At 40.4% G+C, this 22,055-nt stretch overlaps 4 protein-coding genes across 7 annotated transcripts; 2 read left to right on the plus strand and 2 right to left on the minus strand.

Moving 5' to 3' along the window:
• Positions 1-225: 225 nt before the first annotated feature.
• Positions 226-3,023, plus strand: LOC117568527 (T-complex protein 1 subunit epsilon). The gene is made up of 3 exons (XM_034249230.2): positions 226-441; positions 1,189-2,170; positions 2,232-3,023. The coding sequence occupies exons 1-3, from the start codon at positions 334-336 to the stop codon at positions 2,765-2,767; spliced, it is 1,626 nt and encodes a 541-aa protein (XP_034105121.1). The 5' UTR covers positions 226-333; the 3' UTR covers positions 2,768-3,023.
• LOC117568528 (endonuclease G, mitochondrial) lies at positions 2,731-4,281 on the minus strand. The gene has a single exon (XM_034249232.2). It carries the CDS (start codon positions 3,969-3,971, stop codon positions 3,039-3,041), a length of 933 nt encoding a protein of 310 aa, XP_034105123.1. The 5' UTR covers positions 3,972-4,281; the 3' UTR covers positions 2,731-3,038.
• Positions 4,282-5,111: 830 nt separating this feature from the next.
• Positions 5,112-13,455, plus strand: LOC117566378 (pyruvate dehydrogenase (acetyl-transferring) kinase, mitochondrial). Its single transcript, XM_034245881.2, has 5 exons — positions 5,112-6,157; positions 12,039-12,246; positions 12,311-12,501; positions 12,566-13,140; positions 13,200-13,455. The coding sequence occupies exons 1-5, from the start codon at positions 6,034-6,036 to the stop codon at positions 13,344-13,346; spliced, it is 1,245 nt and encodes a 414-aa protein (XP_034101772.1). The 5' UTR covers positions 5,112-6,033; the 3' UTR covers positions 13,347-13,455.
• A 174-nt stretch (positions 13,456-13,629) lies between these two features.
• On the minus strand, positions 13,630-21,642 carry LOC117566377 (PTB domain-containing adapter protein ced-6). 4 transcript variants are annotated; one of them, XM_052006205.1, is made up of 7 exons: positions 21,149-21,642; positions 17,247-17,623; positions 16,726-17,165; positions 16,435-16,661; positions 15,946-16,374; positions 15,751-15,881; positions 13,630-15,689 (listed from the first exon to the last, which is right to left on the minus strand). In XM_052006205.1, exons 2-7 carry the CDS (start codon positions 17,547-17,549, stop codon positions 15,627-15,629), a joined length of 1,593 nt encoding a protein of 530 aa, XP_051862165.1. In that variant the 5' UTR covers positions 17,550-17,623; positions 21,149-21,642; the 3' UTR covers positions 13,630-15,626. The 4 variants fall into 4 exon arrangements, with proteins under 4 accessions (XP_051862165.1, XP_034101770.1, XP_034101771.1 ...); XM_034245879.2 differs by having other exon boundaries at positions 21,093-21,642; XM_034245880.2 differs by lacking the exon at positions 21,149-21,642 and adding an exon at positions 20,325-20,469 and having other exon boundaries at positions 13,630-15,686.
• Positions 21,643-22,055: the final 413 nt, after the last annotated feature.

Below are 22,055 nucleotides of genomic sequence, written 5' to 3' on the forward strand. Positions count from 1 at the left end.
GGCGAACATTTTTCCTTAACCTTTAATCAGATTTCCGTTAAGAACAAAAGATGTCAAGAAAATTCTTAATCAAAAAAGAGTAACGGTATTTTTCTTACAAAACGCGGGGAAACAAATTTTGATAAATGACAACAATTTAAAAAACCGATTCTTAGTATTTTTATATGCGCAATACACATTTACAGTATAAATTAGTATATTTTTAACAATCAGCTGCGGCCACGCTGATTTGTATCATTGCCAGTCAAATTTTGTGCGAATCGGAGAATTCTGGAAAAGCAAATTTAATCTGTGAAATATAATTAAATCCACGGTCCTTTTCACAAAACAACAATGAGCGCCTTTCCAGGAACGTTCGCGTTCGACGAATATGGTCGGCCTTTCATCATTCTCCGTGACCAGGAGCAGCAGAAGCGCATCACTGGAACAGATGCCATCAAGGTAAATTGTAATATGGATTTATTAAGGAGTTGACAAAGGATACACTTGTCCTGTTAATCATAAGAGGTGTCTTTAAACCTGTCAAAGGGATTATCTACATAGTTAAATGTGTTAGCACTGAAAACAATGACGCATCGTATGCCGAATGTTCCAGATGTTCTACACTGCCGGCGTCTGTCGTAGAGACGCCATATGAATGGCTTGCATTGTGTGTAAACTGTGATAATTCATTATTAATCAATGAGAACACTATTACAATGATCCTCTTTCAATAAATAATAATAATGTGCCAGTTTCTGCTCAAATCGTGACGTCACTTTTACATTTTGAGGTTAAAGTGCCGCACAGATGTTCGCCGTCTGCCGGCTGAGTCACGCGCCCCAAGCGATTTGAATGTAAAGTTGACAGTTTCACTGCTTTTTCCACATACCCTTCCCTTGAATTAAACCACTGAACTTCTCGCAATGCTCTAATATTGTTTTAAGAGTTCCTTTAGTTCAAAATGTTCCTTTGTTTCATGTAATTAGTTTACATCAACTTAGATCAAATTTCAAATTGATTCAAAGAAAATACCATGTTTTAATGTTTTTGATACTCTCATAATAATATCAATAATTTTATTCTTAAGGTTTTCTTTAATTAAAATAGTCTTTGCGACGTCTTGAAATAAATAAGTAATCTAAATTACTTTGTATTGTATTTTTATATTAAAAATTTTCAAAATAATCATATTTTTATTGTTTTTAGACGCACATTATGGCTGCGCGCCAGATTGCCTCGACGCTGAAGACGTCGCTGGGTCCCAAGGGTCTGGACAAGATTATGGTCAGTTCCGATGGCGATGTGACGGTCACCAACGACGGAGCCACCATCATGAAGCTCATGGAGGTGGACCATGAGATTGCCAAGCTGATGGTGCAACTGTCGCAGTCGCAGGATGATGAAATTGGCGATGGCACCACTGGTGTCGTTGTCCTGGCTGGCGCACTGTTGGAGCAGGCTGAGGGTTTGATCGACCGTGGTATTCACCCCATCCGTATTGCCGATGGTTTCGAATTAGCTGCTCAGTGTGCTATCAAGCAGCTGGATGCCATTGCTGAACCCTTCCCCGTGGATCCCAAGAATAAGGAGCCGCTCATTCAGATTGCAATGACCACGTTGGGCAGCAAGATTGTCAACAAATGTCATCGCCAGATGGCTGAAATGGCTGTCGATGCTGTGCTTAACGTTGCTGATATCGAGAAGAAGGATGTCAACTTTGAGCTGATCAAGATTGAGACGAAAGTCGGTGGACGCATGGAAGACTCGATGCTGGTCAAGGGTGTCATTGTGGACAAGACTCTGAGTCACTCGCAAATGCCCAAGGAGTTGAAAAATGCCAAACTGGCCATTCTCACCTGCCCATTTGAGCCCCCAAAGCCAAAGACCAAGCATAAGTTGGATGTCACCTCCGCCGAAGATTACAGAGCACTGCGCGAATACGAGCAGGAGAAATTCACGCAGATGGTCAAGCAGGTGAAGGATGCCGGCGCCACCTTGGCCATTTGCCAGTGGGGCTTCGATGACGAGGCCAACCATCTGCTGTTGCAGCAGGAATTGCCCGCCGTGCGTTGGGTCGGTGGTCCCGAAATTGAGCTCATCGCCATCGCTACAGGTGGTCGCATTGTGCCCCGCTTCGAGGAGCTGACACCTGAGAAATTGGGCCACGCTGGATTAGTGCGTGAGATGGGTAAGAAGTACACACATCACATAACTTCCAAAGCCCTTAACTAACTGGTTTCCATTTACAGCCTTTGGTACGTCCAAGGATAAGATGCTGGTCATTGAGGAGTGCAAGAACTCCAAGGCTGTCACAATCTTCTTGCGCGGCGGCAATGCCATGATCATTGCTGAGGCCAAACGTTCCATTCATGATGCTATCTGTGTGGTGCGTTCTCTGGTCAAGGACTCGCGTATTGTTTATGGCGGTGGCGCTGCTGAGATCAGCTGCTCTCTGGCTGTGGCCAAGGAGGCCGATCAGCTGTCGACACTGGAACAGTATGCATTCCGCTCGTTTTCCGTCGCCCTGGAGAGCATTCCCCTGGCACTGGCTGAGAACAGTGGCCTGCATCCAATTGAAACGCTGTCGGAGCTCAAGGCCAGCCAAGTGGCTGAGAAGAACTCCAGCTTGGGTGTCGATTGCATGCTGACTGGCGATTCGGATATGAAGAATCACAATGTGGTCGAGTCTCTCAACTCGAAGAAGCAACAGATTCTGCTTTCCACGCAGCTGGTCAAGATGATACTCAAGATCGACGATGTGCGCTCCAAGAACAATGGCATGTAAATGGCCATGTCAAACCACAACAACACACACCCCAAGCATTAACTCACATACTAAATCGCATCGTACTTCGCTTTGCCTATGTTCACGCTCTACTTCATATATATAGATTCGTATATCTCTGTATTAATTGTTTACTTTTATTAATCAACAACACACACTTCTTTGGAAAAGAAACAAAATCAAGAACAACATCAAACTAAGGAATCAACCTTAATTCGGTTGCGTTTAAACAAAATACAATTTACTAAAAACTCAACTATGTTAAATTCCTTCATATCTTCTTGCCGTTTATGGTCGCCAGCTGCTTTCTGTTAATCTGGTCGAAGAAGAGCAAACCTGCTGCACGTTCCACCGTCTCGGGCGGCACCTGGAACACCTGCAGGGGAGTGTCATTACTGATCACCTTGTTGGGCATCACGTATGCTTCCATGTGCAGCTTCTGGTCCGCAGCTTCGCTTACAATCACTTTATAGAAATGTGTAGGAACGGCAACCGTGTTGGATCCAATGACTTCGTACTTTACGTACATCTTGCCATCGTCTTCTTTGTGCGGCAAATACAAGGGACCCGTGCAGACGTAGACATTGCTATAGGATTTGGTTAGCTTGCGTACATATGTTTCCAGTGTGTTCCAGGCATCGCGATTGAAACCTTGGCCCACCTGTGGTGCCATGTTGGAGAGCAGGAAGGTATCGTCACAGTGCTTTTGATGCAGTCGATGGTTACCAGCCGCCGCCATGTGACCACGATCGTAGCCGGAGCGTCGGTAATCCGTGTTTTGTGCCCGGAAAAATGGATGTATGCTTTCGTCGGGCTTGAAATCCGACTTGGAACGATCGACAGCGTCATTTCGGGCAACCGATTCGGCAGTCAGATGTTCAAATACCCAATGCGGCACTCGATTGCGTCTGTCGTAGGACAGCACATAATCCGACTGGGAGCGCACATGATCCAGGCCAGGGAATCCGTATTTCATAATTTGTGAGATACGCGATGGTGTCGCTGTCAGATTCTGTTCGCCAGCTGGTATCAATGCAGCTGCGGAAACTGTTGCAAAGACGGGCAATCCAGGAAGCCGTTGGAACTTTTCGGTTGCGGTTGTAGTTTCATTGCTGGAGCGGCGTTCTGTATAGGAGCCCAGATAGAACGCTCCCAACGCAGTGGCGCCGATAGTCAGAATGCTTCTCATCTTGAAGGCACTCATTTTTGATTGCACTTTAATTAATAATATTTACAAAAATAATAGCAACGTTTTCCTATTGCACAATACACAGTCAGCTGTTCGGCATTTAAATCGGTGTGACCGGAATTATCGTTAGAGATGAACACGAATTGTCTTTAATCGATTCATTGTTTGCTGAAAAATCGATTCTATTCTTAAATCGAGAAGACATTGTTCACTATGCGTATACGTAATATATCCCTTGCAGTTGTCAATAAAAGACTACTAAACGATTTCATGCCACTTTGCAGCAATTATTTTTATAAAAAGAAATCTTCTTGTATTGTTGCTAACTTCTTAATTTTTAGCCAAATATTTGAGACTTCAATTTAAAGGTAAATGTGCACAAAAGGTTATGTTGAGCTACTAAGCTTTTTTAGTAGCTTTTATTCGCACGTCTATTGTTTATAAATAAAACACGCGAATTCAAATTAAATGTTTATTAAATGGCACATATGTTCGTATATGTAAACACCACTTTGGATTATTTGGCTGTGACTTGAACACTTTCAAGCTTCGCCACCGACACGATATACAAGAGTTTTCAATTGAATAGTCAAACCAAGATTAACAAACAATTAGCCGATCGAACAGCAAGCGATCGCTAACAGAGAGCATACAGCGCTGCCAGCAGATGCAGCGCTGCTGGCAGACGCTGTCACAGCATTGCATTAACATGCGCTGTCTGCTGCTCCCGACAGGTTAATTTTACAAAATTAAAATTAAATAAACAAATTTTGGTTTTTCAAATAAACGATTGATTATTTCGAATTGGAGTTGCTTAAATATACGCGCCCTCTGCAAAAATCAAGAACCTACCAAACGAAGTGTTACCAGAAGGCAATTATCGCGGTTTAGTATTTTACTATACTTAAGCAATGAATCGTATATTTTGTAAATTTAGCTCTGCGGTCACCCTTAAATTGTTCAATTAGAACCACTTGTATTCTTATTTTTTTATTTGTTAGTTGCCTGTTTATTGTGTTTGAAAAGGTTAAGATCGATTCACTGAAAACAAAAATCGATTTATTTTTGTCGACAAAATAATCGATTGAAAAATCGAATAGTTTCCAGCTCTACAACGTTCTGGAGCGCGCCTATAAAATGAGCATACGCGGCGTGCTCTTCGACAGTCTCTCGAATCGTGGAGCAATAATTTGAGACAATTTCGCGGCGGCACTCCGCTTAGTCGACGCAAAACGCTGCAACAACAAAGACGACGACGACTACACACAACAGAGAGCTAAAAGTAAATAAATAGCAAAGTTAAAAACAGTGTTATGACACGCGTGGCGCACAAAACCAGCGAATAATAGTTGTGCATATAATCGGTCAGACTCCAAAGAGCATATTTTACCATCATCTAAAGCTTTTTATGGAGGAAGAAGCATCAGCAAACTGCCGACAGCAAAAACAGCAGCAGAAACAGCAGCCACAACAACAATAAACTTATTAACAACACAAAAAGCTGTAGCAAGCAAAAGGCAACAACAAAAAGAAGGTTTTGCGGTTTATACAAATACAAATACAAATATTTTGCTACATTTTTACAATAACATCGCGTTGCGACAGCTAAAAGCACAATTGATTTATTGTTGTTGTTACTGGGAGTCAAGAACAGCAGCAGCAGCAGCAGCAACAACAACAACAACAACACCCATTTAGCACACTTAAAAAAAAGACATTGCCAGCTGTTCGTTCGTTGCGGTAAAAAAAAAGCTCGTTCATCGTTTTCGCGACACACAAGTAAAAGTGAAAAGCCCGGTCAACGTCCTGCTGCTTAAATACAAAAGTGAGGTTATGCACGTCATCATCCTGGCCGTTGTTGTCGGCATCTGAAGGTGAGCGAAGGACACTCCGCTCGCACTGCCGCCGGCCTAACGTTGCCACATATATACATAATTAAATTGTCACGAGTGGACAGCCTTCGGACCAAATAAAGTTGTTGTAGATAACACACACAACTGATAGATAGAGCAACAGCAACAGCAACCCCCCGCCACCCAATCTCCTGCGTCTTACACACACACACAAAGCAATCAATATGCGTATTTTCCCCGTTCGCCTCTCGGCCGTCTCGTCATCGATGTCGAGCCTGGCCAAAATGTTGGATTTCTATTCGGGCTTTAATCCGTCGCCGCTGTCAATAAAACAGTTTATGGATTTTGGTAAGCATTAATTACATTTGATTGCATGCAAAGCAAGTGCCACGCCTCCCTCCCCTAGTCCTTCTTGCCGGCAAACGTTCTCGCTCGCACTCTCTTTCTCTCGCGCGCGCTCATTTGCTGCCACTACGCAATATGTTTGCATGTGTGCGTGTGTGTTTGTTTGTCTTGATTTTGCTTTCCATGCCGTGCCAAACACTCGTAGAGGAATATTCAATGTAATTTTTAAATAGATTTGGTTAAATTTGTAACAATCTTGTTCAATGTCAAACACTCGACGAATTCTTTTGTGACGTCAGTACATGTGGCTTACAAACAAACAAAAAAGCTTTGTTTGATCTTATCAGATTATTGCATAATAGTATATTTCTTAAAGAGATTTTCCAAGACACCTGGTCACACTCCACAGCGTACGTGTCAAGCGGCTTCTAAGCTCAGATCCCTCTTCAAAGCTGCTGGAGATGTGCTGCGCAAATTGCCGTTATCTAATACTCAATTTAGTTCCATTGAATTGTCAATTAAGCATTTTTTTTTTCCGCCGCCAAACACAAACTGTTGATTATGCAGAATAGGAGAGCGAACCAAACAGAAAACAAACGACAGAGACAGAGAGAGAGAGAGAGAGTGGGTGACTCAATTGCACGATTCACGCCGGCTTTAATGCTGTCTCTGAAACTATAAAAATAGCAGCAACAACAACAACAAAGTTTCAAACGGAAGTTCCCACAACTAGACTTATTTTTCATTAGCCGCCGACAATAAACGGCAATGGAATTGTATACTTCGGATTGAATTCGTCACCCTTCCTGCTCTCACCCACCAGTTGCAGTGTTTGGCACGTGCTGCCCAAGGACGTTTCAATGTCAGCTACATAGACAACTGCACGCATACACACAAACATACATGCATACATATATGAATGTATGTGTATATATGTACAACTGCTTATTTACTAAACAGACTGTACATGCTTGTTAAACAGCATGTGTACATATTGTATTTATAAGCACTTTCATTCTGTTCTAAGCCGCACCAAAAACCTGCCCCAATGAGCTTAAAGTACGTATAGTATAGACGATGCGATACCCTGTAAATTTTCTGTGTAATATATGTTATTGCATAATATGTAAAACAAAACTTTGCTTTCTTCAAAAATTACAATTAAAAACTGACTCAAATAGACAATAGACTTTGTTCTGTGAGAGAAATAGTTTATTATATTATATATAAAAATCATTCAACAGATATTCAATATATTCACATATAAAATGTGGAAATATAAATATGTATATTAATTGACGCAGATATTAAATGTATATTTCAGAAAATGTGGGCTATCAAGATAAAAATGTATTTTGAACTAATTGCGCACAATCTGATTAAAATTATTTGTCACAAACAAGAAACAAAAGAAATGCTTTAATAATGCGGGAAATTAGTATGAATTAGATAAGAATTGATAACTCGCAAGTAGTATAATGCAAAGTGTAGAATTGTTTGTCAACAACTGGTTTCAATTCTAAAAAAAAATTTTGATTGATTTTCTCTCAGTACAGGGTATTAGGTATTTAAGCAAAAGCTAGTCGAGCATTGTTAGGGCCCTGTAAAGGGGTCTGAATCATTTGAGGCCATCATGCAGGCAAAACTGTGCCACAAATGGCAACTGACTTGGAAACAATGCTCTCAAGCCAAGTGGCTGGGGCCCAGTTTTAAGTTTTACTTGATGAGTTTCGGTTCAGGAGGAGGCTGTGGTGCACTATAAATAGACTTACGCAACGAGGAGGACGATGAGAAATTTAAGGGACTTTTAGTACCTAGAAGGCCAACGACACGTGTCGTGTTCTTATTAATAGATGCGATGAATCAATTTCAACTGGACGTGGCAGTTAATTTTGACTATACTACAACGATTTACGATCACAGTTGCCTGTTTAATATCCATTGTTTATTTATTGTCTTGTTTGCATTGTTGTTTTATGACGTATCAATAACAATTTAATAAAAGCCCCTCCGCTAAGTTCAATAATACCTTCCGAAGAGTATATGCGCACTTGAACTTTGATGTGGGCGATAAGATTTCAGCCACATTTTGTTGCCAACTGTACTTGAAATGTAAATAAATTAGCACTTGAATATCTTTTGTAATGGAATTGTAGGAAATCTAATGGCGAATCGCTAAATATCACACAGCGTATGGAAATAAGGTTAAGAATATTATGTACTTTGATGTATAGTATAGCATAATATTGTGTGTCGAAGTATTGTAGTATGTGGCAATTGAGTTTATTAATATTTTACATGGCGTATACGCAATGCCAGATAGCAGCCAATTATGACCCACATTTATTGGCCCTAATCACTTTCACTATCGCTAACAACAATGTGCCAATCCACAATAACATAAACTACAATATGTTATGGCAAATCCGCAGGTCCGATTTGATTACCACCCCGCAGGTTTCAGATCATGTGCTTTGCGTGGGCCCAACAAAAAAAAAAAAACAACATTTCATTTGATAGATATAACAGCAAATACAACAACAAATGCAATGACAAAATTTCTTTCCTATTTTTTAACGAGAATTTTAAACATGTATATAAATATTTTTTTTATTTTGAAACGGAAAATTTTTTGTTGCTTTTGCGGCTGCTGATAAGTTGACTTCTTGAGTGTGTGACCATTTGAGGAATTGAATATAGAAGAATATACTTATTTGTAGATGATGCCAGCCAGCATCACGCCAAGAAAATGGACTTTGCAATTCTTTAACAGGGATGCGTGAACTTTGGAATCGACAGCTAACAAAAAAAGAGCTAAGAGAAAAATAAGAATAGCAACAACAACGCAACGTAGACGTCAAAACTTAACCCAAATAGAATGGGAGGCAAAAGCAAAACAAACGAAAAACAAGTCATCGACGACGCCCCCGTGTATTTTCGATACCCATGATAATAATAATGACAAGCACACGCGCCGCGATTTTCAAAACGTTTCAGCCAATAGATTGCAGGGTATATTTTTGCGAATACTTTGCAGATTAAATTGTATAATTTACAGTAGCATTTTAAGTACATAAAACATTACTTGACTACAACTATTTTTTGCTCGATTAAGCAGAACAATAGATTATATTTAGTATATAGTATGACTGTCTCGCCGTAAATAGTGTATTTTGTTTGTGTTTGTTCACAAAAAGCTCTCTTTGTCTCTTTGCTGCACTCATTTAAGCTACACTTTTGATGTGTGCTAAAAGAGAGGGGCATTTCAAAGTCCAGCAGTCTGTTCTTGTCTGTCTCTCTGTGCTTATGCGGTCACCGCACGATTGACGTGTGAGCACGAGAGAGAGAAGGAGGCACGGCAAAAAGCAAAGGCGAATGTGAGTCAAATATACGCAAAGCTCAAAGATGTCGTCGGACGTCGAGACGTTAAAATTGGATCAAATGAATAAGCTGATGCAATAAAAGATGCCAATTTCTATCAATTTTTGGCTCCAACAGCTGGGGCCGGACCTGGCCGTGACGTCACGCCACTCAGCTGGTCGATTTTGTCCGCACAAGTGGCCCCTGCAGCTAATATATAGTATTAAAGTTGTGAATGCAAAATGCATTTAAAATGTGCGCATTTCCTTTGCTGTGTGCATTCAACCCATCTTGACTGGACTTGACTAACCCTGACCTTGGGTGGTAAATCATGGGCGGGGGGAGGGTAGGCGTGTGGAACAGCTGGGCGTTGGTATGCGGCATTAGGAAATTACTTCTTTGTCGAGCTGAAGGATTGCGTGCAAATACATTACAGTCAATTATTTATTGCATGGCTAAACCGATAATACGAAAGAAGCATTCAATTGTCTATTGTCTCTAATTGAATTCGTGACGTTGAAGACTTGTCACCTGTTTCAAACTCAATTACCATGCCATTACGCACAGACGTGAACGGGTTTGCAAGACGATTACTACTCTGTTTACCATTAAGTGTGTTGTTTTTTCTACTTATCACGCAAGGCTAAATGAAAGTGAGGGGAGGTCTCTTATCGATAACAACGATGCATCAAAGTTCTCATCAGCTGTCAGACAGTTGCAATCAAATCTCAAAATCGAAATGTCTACAAATTCACACACACACGCGCACATTTACCTGCTTATAATTTTTGCAAAAGCAAAGTTCGGCAAATGACAGACACACATACACGCATACACTATCGATACGGAAGGCAAACGGACAACAACAAAGCATAAATAAATAAAGCTCTATTTTGAGGTCAGCAGCTGTTGCTTGATGGTAGAGGGAGAGCAAGATGTGATAAAGTGCCGCGCGTGTCTGCCGATCATTTTCGCCTACTCTCCCTCACGCGCTCACGCTCTTTCTCCCGCTCTCAGTCCAGCTGGTTGCTTCTCGCAAATTCTTATTGGGCTAGTGTCGTCGCTTGTTTTTGTTTTTTATATTCTGCTTTGAGAACCTGTTCCAGCAGCGGAACTTTGTAGTTTGTTTATGCTTTCTTGTGTTTTTATAACTCGTTTTATTGATTCTGTTTTGTTTTCGGCATTCGTTACAATTGGCTCTCATAAACAAAATGGCCGACAAAGCTATCGAAGCATTTATATGACACATTCTTTATCGATAGATATATTTTGTCTGGGTATTTTCGATATATGCTGGGGCCCACTTTAAGTGTTGTTTTGTTATGCTTTTATTGCCCCACCGTAGCCGTTTTTTATCAGGGTCGTTGGGCCGACGTCTAGATTAGCTAAATTATCGGCGTAATGCCCGAGGCAATCAGTCCAATTAAAAGTCATAAAGAGAAAAGAGAGGCGTGTCTCTTCTTTACGTTATTTTTTGCAAACTTTGACAACAGATGTCGCTTTGCAGTTCAAGGCTCAGTTCGCAATAATAATAATTTGTTATGTGTTTAATATTTTCGATTTTGAGTTCATATTATGCTTATCAGTTATGTATTTGTCTGTCGTCAATCGTCTGTTTCTGCTTTGCCTCGACGTTTTGTTTTTGTTACGAAATTGTTGACGAACAACAACAGACAACGAAAGCCGCACACACACATATATGTGCATACATACATACATATATATTATAAAATCTGTATGTGTATGAATGTGTGTTTGCAAAGTGCAAAGTTTGTTGTGGCGATTTTAATTTGTTGACTAAATTTCCGTTCTGGGTATCTTGAACTGAGCTTATTTACAATTCATTTTATTTCACACAGACACAAAGACTCACACATGCATACATGCATACATACATACATACATGCATATTTACGCTCACACACATGTGTAGATATGAATGGAATGCTTGGCATAAAGCGATTGGGTTCAACTGCGTCGTATGCTTGGCGAATTTACGAGAAGCAATTTTAATATGGCGTTAATTCGATAGCAGACTAATTTCACTTTATGTTTTTGACTTCATAATCATGTTGTCTAGTCAAACAAGATAACCACAGAGAAGGAAATGTAACAGTTAGCCAGAGAGGTGTTTTATTTAATCTGTCTGTCTGTCTGTCCGTTCCTATGAGTATCTATATATCATATAGTATAACCCCTAGATATATCGAATTTAGCGATAATACCTTTTGATAATGTGAGCAGACTTATTTAGCTTTCGCCCCTTCAAATCATATAATAAGTGTAATTTTGAAGAATAATTGTAATTTAAAAACCAATTAAAAACAATAATTAAATGTAAATAAAAACTTATTCGTTTACAAAATTCATAAATATTTTTGCTGCTAATTATAAATTGTAACTGACCCACACATTCCATGCATGATCATTTCAAGCGCGAAGTCTATTATTTCTGATTAGAATCACGTGTCGCTTAAACGATCGTTTACTAAACCCCTTCCTACATTATCTTCTCTCTTTTTAGGTCAAAATGCATGTGAAAAGAAGTCGTATATATTTCTTCGGAAGGAGTTGCCCGTGCGCTTGGCGAATATCATGAAGGAGATCGCCTTGCTGCCCGATAATCTGCTGCACACGCGTTCCGTCAGCGAGGTGAGCTCGTGGTACGTAAAGAGCTTCGAGGATGTGCTGGAATTTGAGAACGCCGAACCCACTCACGATAATCTACAAAAGTGTGTAGAAATCTTTTAGAATCCCTCTAAAGTGTAAACTATATTAAACTTAAAATATTTGCAGATTTGTGCACGATTTGGATCTCATTAGGAATCGACACAATGATGTGGTACAGACGATGGCGCAGGGCGTCATCGAGATGAAGGAGAACGAAGGCGGTCAAGTGGATGCGCCCACCGAAAGCTCCATACAATATTTTCTCGATCGTCTCTACATGTCACGCATCAGCATTCGCATGCTGATCAATCAGCACAGTAAGTAAAGCTCTTCAATTTGTAACCCATGTAGTTAATGGAATATTTTGTGGCTCCTCTGCAGCGCTGCTCTTTGGCTCCAGTCCGCACTCGCTGGGCCGTCACATTGGCTGCCTGGATCCCGCCTGTGATCTATCAGATGTGGTGCGCGATGCGTATGAGAATGCCCGCTTCCTCTGTGATCAATACTATCTGACGAGTCCCGCTCTCGAGATACAGCAGTACAGCACCACGTCGGATGAGCTATTACCCATACGCACCGTGTACGTGCCATCGCATTTGTATCACATGCTGTTCGAACTCTTCAAGAACTCCATGCGTGCCGTTGTCGAGCATCACAACCATGACAATTGCGAGACACTGCCGCCACTCAAGGTGGCCATCTGCCGTGGCAAAGAAGACATCTGCGTGAAGATCTCCGATCAGGGTGGCGGCATTCCGCGTTCCCAGTCCGATCAGCTCTTCAAGTACATGTACAGCACAGCACCGCAGCCCACGAAGTCGGATATGAACACAGTGCCCTTGGCTGGCTATGGTTACGGGTTGCCCATCTCGCGGCTCTATGCTCGCTACTTCCACGGTGACATTGTGCTGCTCTCCTGCGAGGGTTTCGGCACTGATGCCATCATCTACCTGAAGGTGCGTTAGAAGATCTCTCTTTTTATATAACAATTGTTCATTATTTTGCTGTTTTGCAGGCGCTTTCGGATGAGGCCAACGAGTTGTTGCCCATCTTCAACAAGACAAGCTCAAAGTTCTATCGCGCCACCGTGCCCACCGGTGACTGGTCGAATCAGGTAAAATACGCTAAGAAGCCGAAGAAGACGAGCGCTGTTGTCCAATAGTCCTCCTCCTCCCACCCCCCAAGCACGACGAAGTCGAAGGCTGTGTTAAGAGTCAGCCCAACCCCAGAAACCAACCCAACTAATCCCAGCATGGATCCTGATCCCCTCTCCAGAAAATGTTTTGCTTATTATCTTACCTTAATTTGCATTCAGTTTGTTGTATGTTTGTTTCATGTCAATTGTGTGTTGCTTTATTCAACGTCAAATTTGCATTTTTGTGGAAATCTGTTGTCATTTATCAGTTGACATTCCAAATTATGATTTGAGGGATTTTTATCGAAGGGGTTTTTGGTTAAGAACACGGGGTTTAGTAATGTAGAACTTAGAACGCGATAAAGTCTTATATTTTAAATATACACATATATTTATTTGCATATACAAAAGTCTTGAAACAATTACGAAATTAGTTTTTAATTATATTATATACATACATACAATATACATTTACTATTTAATTTTAGTTAAATGTTCTGTTTAATTTCAAGCACACGATATTTACAATTAATAAATACAACAAATATATATTTATTTTCTAAGCTCAACAAAAGTTGTCAATAAATAAACTGTTTAAACTTATACACACACACAACACCTGCAGAATGTTTTTTGTTTATGATTAAAAAACCCCAAAATAATTGAGTGCTTTATTAACATATTGATTGTTTATTAGCATCAATTAACAGTTGTGCGATGCCTGCAACTTATAATCCCCTAATTTCATAACTGGTTGATCCACCCTTTTATTTATTTAACACTTGTTAATAACCATTTTATTTATGGCAACAATTGTCAATTTTCCTTGGAGCAAATGCGACAGCCAAAAAAATGTAGCATACTTTTTGGCTGTATTGAAAAATCACTCGCAGTAGCTCTAATTTGTTTGTCGTTTCAATTTTTTGAATTTCTGTTGATTTATTTACGCTCTAATTGATTTCTTTCAGAACTTTTCCAATCGTTGGCGTTATTTATATGGTTTCTTAAAAAACTTATAAGACTGCACCTAGCTCTGAGCCAGCCCATGGTCAGTTTCTCTTGACTGCTCTTTTGGTTCGATTTCATTTATTTTTTTATACTTTCTATCGATCCTATCTGTCGTCAATAGCCGTAGCCAACTAATGAGTCGATTATTAAATAAATGTATAATGTTTCCAGAGCTCGGACATGAATGCTAGGCAGCTGAATGCAACAGCTCCAAAGCGCTACAACGACTTGGATTAGATTAGCAGCACTCAAATGATACTCAGGACATCTACGGAGAACAACAGCAACAATGGATTTAAAATCAGACCACTAAGTGGGAACGATATATCACTAGTTCTAGGCAAACATTCCCAAATACAACAAGCAACAGCAACAACAGTAACAACTACAACTACAATTTGTATTCATGGCAGTAACGTGTTAAGTTTTTCATAGATTGTTAAACCAAAAAATATTGTTATAAAGCGTTAAACAAATGGCATACGTATTTTATAAGTGTGTTTTTGTGCAATAAATGAAAGCAGCAACCAAAAAAAACAAAAAAAAAAAGAAGCAAAAGCCGTAAATGAAAACATTCCAAACTTTTTTAGGCACTACATTTTATTTTTACATAATAATAAATATTGTTCATTTTGCTGAGCTATACAATAATTGATTACGTGTGCATGTTTCGATATATATGCATTTATATATATGTATATAATGATAAGATTCGTTTAGAGTTATAATTATTTTATACAAAATTCTCACATTTAGGTTTTTAGCGTTTGCACATTATCACGACGTTTCTGACGTTCTCATATTTTCTCTTTTCTCGTTTTTAATTAGCTCTTGTATACATACATTTCATTTTCTTTTGTTTGCTCGACAATTGACATTCATTTAAACTATTTAACTACAGCAACAATTGATTCGTTTAAACAAAGTGCATTGTGCGCGATCTGGAACTCGATCTCGATCGCCATAATAATATAATATATAATATAGTAATAATAATAATATAATAATCATACATAATATGCAATATAAAATTATATAAACAATAATACACATACACATACAATATTTATAATTCAAGCTCAAAAGAATTTACCAGGCAATAATCAGAATAGAAGGCTAAACAACATGGAGGACGAATACCTCACAAAAATAAGCTAAGATACAATTTGTTTACTCTTTTCTTTCAGTTTTTAGTTGTTTTGTTATTTTTTTGGTTTTTTCCTTTTGTTGTTTGTTAGTAGTAATATTAATTGATGTGTTTATTTGCAATGGCGTAATTAGCACCGCTGGATTTTCGGCTCACTTGCGCAACGGATCCAAGCTCTCCAGGGAGAAATCATCAATATTCAGCTGCTGACTCTGCTAATTTTGTGGAGATTAATTAGTTTTGATTAAATGGACGATTACGAGTTGTGACACTTACCTTAAACACGCTGGGTCCGTTGTTCATTTCAAACGGATCGGATCCAAACAAATCCGTGTTGCCATTGAGGCCAATATTGTTGGTCAACGGCGTGTTGCGTCGCGGAGCCGCAATCTTTGGCGGCGGTGCCACTGCAAAAGAAAAGCATAAGCAATTACAAAAAAAATTACATTTTCTCTTTTCAGATAAACCTACACAGTGGTGGCGTTATGTTAAGCTCGCTGGAGAAGCCGCTGCTGTTGATGCTCATGTTGTTGTTGCTCACGTTGCTGCTGTTGTTGTTATTGTTGTTGTTCTGCAGCTTGTGATCGTTGTTGTTGAAGAACAACTGCTGGCCAAAGCTCTTCGATGGCTCAAAGCCAAACAGATCATTGCTAATGGCATTGCGACCATTGCTGAGATTATCCTGTATCTCATCGGCACGTGGATCAAAATCGCTGTCCGAATCCGAATTGAGCAGCAGTTCATCCATTTTCTGGCTATTGCTTTTGCCGCCGCTGCTGCTGCTGCTCATCTGACTGGACAAAGTGCTCCTCGGTGGCACAATGGGCAAGAACGAATTGGGCGATGCCGAATGCGTTGACGCTGTTGTTGAATTGGTGTCGATCAGCAGCTTATCCTCATCTGTCAATGAACATAGAAGTAATTAGATAAGGAAATACAAGTAAGGGAAGCTCTGCTTACCCAGCTTGCCGTTGCTTAGGGTTTCGTTGCCATTCAACTCATTAGCGGGCGCCTCGACAATATCCTTAATGCCCAGCTTATAGAGCATGGCATCCAGCTCGGCCTTTGGCAATTTATTCGACAATTCGCGCAGTCGCTCCTTGTAGATGGCAATCGTGTTCTGCAGATGCTCAATCTGTTGCTGCGCCTTGTTCAGATTCGTCTTCTCATTGCTGTCCATGAATTTTCTGCAATTCGAAAATCATACATTAATAAAACAATGTTTAAATATTGGAATCGCAAAGAACGCACCTATAAGCCAAGTCAAAGGCTTGACCAATGGTCAGCGTAATGTCCGAGGCCAACTTATTTGATATGAATACAAAGCATTCGTGTGTCTCGTCGGGTTTGGCGCTGCCATTGCCAGTTCCACTGCCATTGTAGCCATTGCTATCGTTGCTGCTGCTATCCTTGGTCTTAACCGTCTTGGCAATGAAGCTAAAGAACTTCTTTACACCCTTCTCGTCCGCACAATACGAGATGTTGTACAGCGGAAACTGATGCAGTATTTTATGGGTGCGCGGCTCTTGAATCGTAACACCTTTGATGCTAATTGTGATCTCAAGTTTCTTGAACTTCTCCTGTGTGCCCGTCTCCGCTTTCTTCATCTGCTGGGCAAACTGCAGCTTGCGTATGGCATCCTTGACCACCTCAATGCCCTTGGGCTGGTCCACGCTCAGGTTACCAAAGAACTGCAACAACAAACAAACAAACGAAATGTTAATTGTTTTGTCACACTATGCTGCACACACAGACAAACACTTGATTCTCACCTTGACTAGATAGACGGCATGTCCGCTGATGAGCTGCTCCGGTGTATGCAACCAATTGCGTTTGCCATTCTTCGATTCGCTCTTCGAGTTGCTGCTGCTGTTGTTGTTGCTGCCACCGTTAGCAACGTTGTTGCCATTGCCATTGGTGGCATCGATATTGTCACTTCCATTGCCGGCATCCTGCTGCAGTTGCTTCTCCTGTTGCTTGTTGCTGTTCTGCTTATTCCAGAACTTTAGCTGCGACATCTTGGCTGCCGTTTTGCTGCCCGAGCCGCTGCTATTGCCTGCTGGCTGGTAAGGCATCTTCAGTAATCGCGTCAGTTCGAAGCTTGAATTTGTTTATGCGTTTAGGGGCGTTATTTGGCAAACAGATCTCTCTGTAAGATAAGGAATAATTGATTATTGAACTTCGGTCTCTACCGTATGATTTTATTATGTGATGGATTCGCTGCCTCTGGGTGCTTTGGGTTTTTCCATCAATTTTAATTTGCAAAAATTCCAAACAGACATACAATACTTTTTGCTTTTGCTATAGCTTTAGCGACTGTTGCTGCTGTTGCTAATTAACAGCGATTCAGAGTTATACAACGTTGCTGTGAATCTGAATGCATTCTTGTCAGCTGGTAAGCCAATCCCTAGTGCATCTGCAACCCAGCAAAACCTGTTGTTTGGTCAGCTATAAACTGTGAGCCATTATACTGCAACCTTCATGATGTCGCGCCAGTCGAGTAGAGAGTCGCGTCAGCTGGACACGAACGTCATCGCAGCGGTTGCCATCACTCAACAACACAAAGACAACAAACAAGAAAGCTGCACTCAAGTCTGTGCGACTCTGAGATACTCGTTCAACATTTACATTTACATTTATTTACTTCCTAGCTTATCAACTGATCATTATCTATTTTTGAATTGTTTATAATGATGAATTGTTTATAATTTTCAAGTTCAAAATTTAAATTTACAATCGTAATTCGATTTAGGTCTATCAAAGCTAAATTATACAATAAACTTAGCTGCAAAAGAATTGTCACCAAGCTAGCGATCTTTCGTCTTAATGTTTACTGACTTGAAGCTGTTCATATGAACGGACAGACAGTCAGACAGATAGAGAAAAATAGCTCTTTTCTTAAGACGTAGACACCTTACACAAATTTAGGTTAATCACTAAATCTATAAGCCCTCTTGATAGCACGATTATCGGGTATAATAAGCCAGAGTTTCTCAGAAAACATTCACACATACACTTTCGAACAAATTCACACACTAAAGTAGAACAAACTTTTACACACGTCTCGCTATATAGTACTTAAGTCGGTTTTTTATTAAGTATCACACCTTGGATCTTTTGGAAGGGGAGATGCGGGGGATCTTTTTGTGAAATTCTCCTACAATTCTCACATTTCGTGCTGTTTTCGTATCTCATAATTAAGAAGCAAAATCTTGCAAAATATCAAAATGAATCATTGTTTTTGTGCTGATCACACATTGAAAGACAAACAACAACACACTCAATACAGTGGACATTCCATGCAATGCATTAGCTTTTTTGTTTTCGTGCTTTATAATATATGTAAATAAGTTAATTAATTATTTGCACAACATTTGAATTTACGGAGAATTTGAAAACCGGTTTGCTGCTCTCTGCACTGTGCAATGTAACGGGTGTAGACTGTATCGCAGTGTGTGTGTGTGTGTGTGTGTGTCTGTATGAACATAAGTTTGATTCATTGGCGAGTTGATTTGGAACTGGCAGCTAGTTGACGTTGGGGCATTAGGCAACACTAACAACGGCAACTGGCAATATAATGGCACAAAAGCGAAAGCCAAATTATCCAAAAGCGGCGTGCGATGACGCCAACAACAACAACAACAACTACGGCAGCCGCAGCAGCGGCGGCAACGACAAAAATTGAAAATAGCACAATAAATAGCTTAAGCTTAACGGCGAAACGAAATGAAAAGTGAAACACCCTGTATTTGGCAATTGTGCGCAATTATGGCGCCGCCGACGTCGCCGCTGCGCAATCAAAACAACAAAAATAATAAGCAAAAACTAGAAAAAAAAAACAACAAAATCAAAAGCAAACGCTCTCAGCTGACAGCGACAAAAACTGCGTCGAACAAAAGATAAAATTGTCGACAAGCCAATGCTAAAGCCAACCAACTAAAACCGCAATCATTGCGGAAGTTACCAACCCTGGCCTCCAACAGCAGCCCAGAAAATACACAGCCATCATCCCACCTCCCATTCCCACCCACCGCCAAGTACATACTAAACTCTCCAAAAGCAGCGCGATCACTTTAGCATGCAGAATGCGTGAGTTTTTTATGTCGACAGATTAGTAGACAACACAAAAACAAACACTTGTAAGAATTATAAATACGACAAATATGCATGAACGTGCGCAGCAGCAGAGTTCAAAGCGTAGGCGGTGAAGGGGAGGGGAGGGTGGCTGATATGCCTGCTAGCGGGACTTTTCTGTGTGTGTACTGACTGTGAAATTTGTGTAAACCATTTTGTTTTGCGCTCCACACACTAGGTGGAGCCACTACACACGCTATGGACATAATTTATGCAGTTAATGATGATGTCTTCACTCTTTAGCCTGGAGAGTAATCATCTCTACAATACACTTTCTTTTGGCTCGTTCATGGTCACACCACCGAGGAGGAGTGTGTACACACCACTCCACGTTGAGACAAAACGCTGTTAGCAAACAAATGTGCGTTATTTTAAGGTTTAAGAGAATTGCACAAGAAAATGAATAAATAAACGACCAAATAGCAGTTGTAATGCTATAGTACCTGGGGTACCAGCATTTTCAGCGTCGCTTTTGGGCCAAGTCAATCAAGAAAACAATAAAAACTTTCATAATTAGCGGTCGCAGCACTGCGCTTGCGTGTGTGCGTGCTAAAGAAGCACACAAAAAGAGGCAGTAATTTAAATTTAATCAAATACACACTGACACACTGGGCTATTATTATATTGTAATTTTACATTTGCACTTTTGCTTTTCTTTTGCGAATAGTAACAGACAGAGAGAGAGAGAGAGAGGAGACTATTAAAATCAAGCATACCGATTGCTTAGCAAGGCGTTAAATCGATGTTTTGTGTAGAGTCGAGTCGAAACACAGAGGAACAGTTGAGTTACAGATTTTCACCGCGCCACGGCGCCACTACGTAACGTACACGTCGGGAGACAGCTGCGTACTAAATAACAAAAAAGCAAAGCTTCAACTTTTTCAAGTCGTTTCGTTTAATTCACTTGCAGTTCAGCTCCTCACTCACTCACACACAGCCATTCACATGCCATACACACACACAAACACACATGCACATTTACACAAATGCGAGAGGGGGAGACAACAATAAACAATTGTTAAGATTGCCGCTCGCTTCTGTCGCGTTACTGAGATAAATCGAGATTAGAGCATACAACAACAATAACAAAAACAAGAGCAACGACGCCGCCGCTTCTGGTGAATGCGAGAGATCATTAAAAGAGCTCGAGTTTGGCAATTAAAGTTTAGTTTTTGAATAAAAACTAACGTTAACATTACATTAATTTCGCATTTAATACACGTGAGCAAATCTCTCCCAATAGTTTTTGCTCTCTCGCTCTCTCTCTTTCTCTCTCGATCGCCCACATGACCTGCGACGCTCGCAAATGACAATGCGAAAACGCTAGCAAGGAGTAGACAGAAAGACTCATGCAGAGATTTATATGTACATATGTATGTCGGGTATATTTCCAGACAATTCCGGATTTAGAATCTAAATTTGGACAATGGGCCAAATTTACATGCATAAAAACACACACTCACACACAAACAACTTGTACGTACTTTTCACTTGTTAAACAATTTTCGCTAGTTTTACTCGTTTAAAATCGGTATCTTGCCTTGTGCGCTGATTGAAGAAATTAGTGCAATTGATGCGCTGCGCTACGATGCGGGCGAGGGTGGACGTTTGGAGACTGGAGACTTCAGCGACGACGACGGCACAGTTTTTTTTTTACGTTACACGCGATGCACGCTGGACACACAAATAACAACAACTAACGAATATAACAAAAAAAAATCAGCAACAATGGCGGGATGCTGCGGCTGGTACAAAATACAAATACAACAACAACCGTTGACTTTTTCGCGCGCGCTCTCTCCTCCTGCTGTTTATGCTCTTTCGTGCGCACTCTTTTTGTGTGTGATGCTTCTTCTTCTTCCGCTACTGCGTTGATATAATTTTTTTTAAGTGTACTGCGCAAATTTACAGCAAACCAGAGATAACAGCAGCAGCAACAACATCAACCACGGCAACAACAGCAAACAACATCGACAATCGTTTGACGATGGAATATCCTCAGCACCTTCACGGTCCGCCGATTTGTTTTTACCGATCACGCGCAAGAGACTGAGGCTTGAGTTGCTGTTGCCGTTGCGTTGACCAAAAAGTTATGAGGCCGTTTCATTTTGCACCTGCCAGGGCTGCACACTCTTGCTCATGGCAAATGCATTTTTTCCACTCAATGCACAACACGGTTGCTCAACTGCCAGCCATGGGAATTTACCAGGGAACAACTATATTGCATGCCGGGCGGAAAAGCTAATGAGCGAAAAAGGCATTGCAACAGCCCTGGTTTGCGTGATACAGACGTAAAACTAGTTATTGTTCGCTTACGAATCACAAACACATGGGTATATTGATTCATTGAATGCCCTACTATTGGCGCTATTTTTATTTTTAGATAAGTTTATATTTGTATCTTGATCACATTTACTCAGTAAAATATCAAAATAGTTTTCAATATT

Source organism: Drosophila albomicans, chromosome 3 (genome assembly GCF_009650485.2).
Source record: "Drosophila albomicans strain 15112-1751.03 chromosome 3, ASM965048v2, whole genome shotgun sequence".
NCBI classification, from domain to species: domain Eukaryota; kingdom Metazoa; phylum Arthropoda; class Insecta; order Diptera; family Drosophilidae; genus Drosophila; species Drosophila albomicans.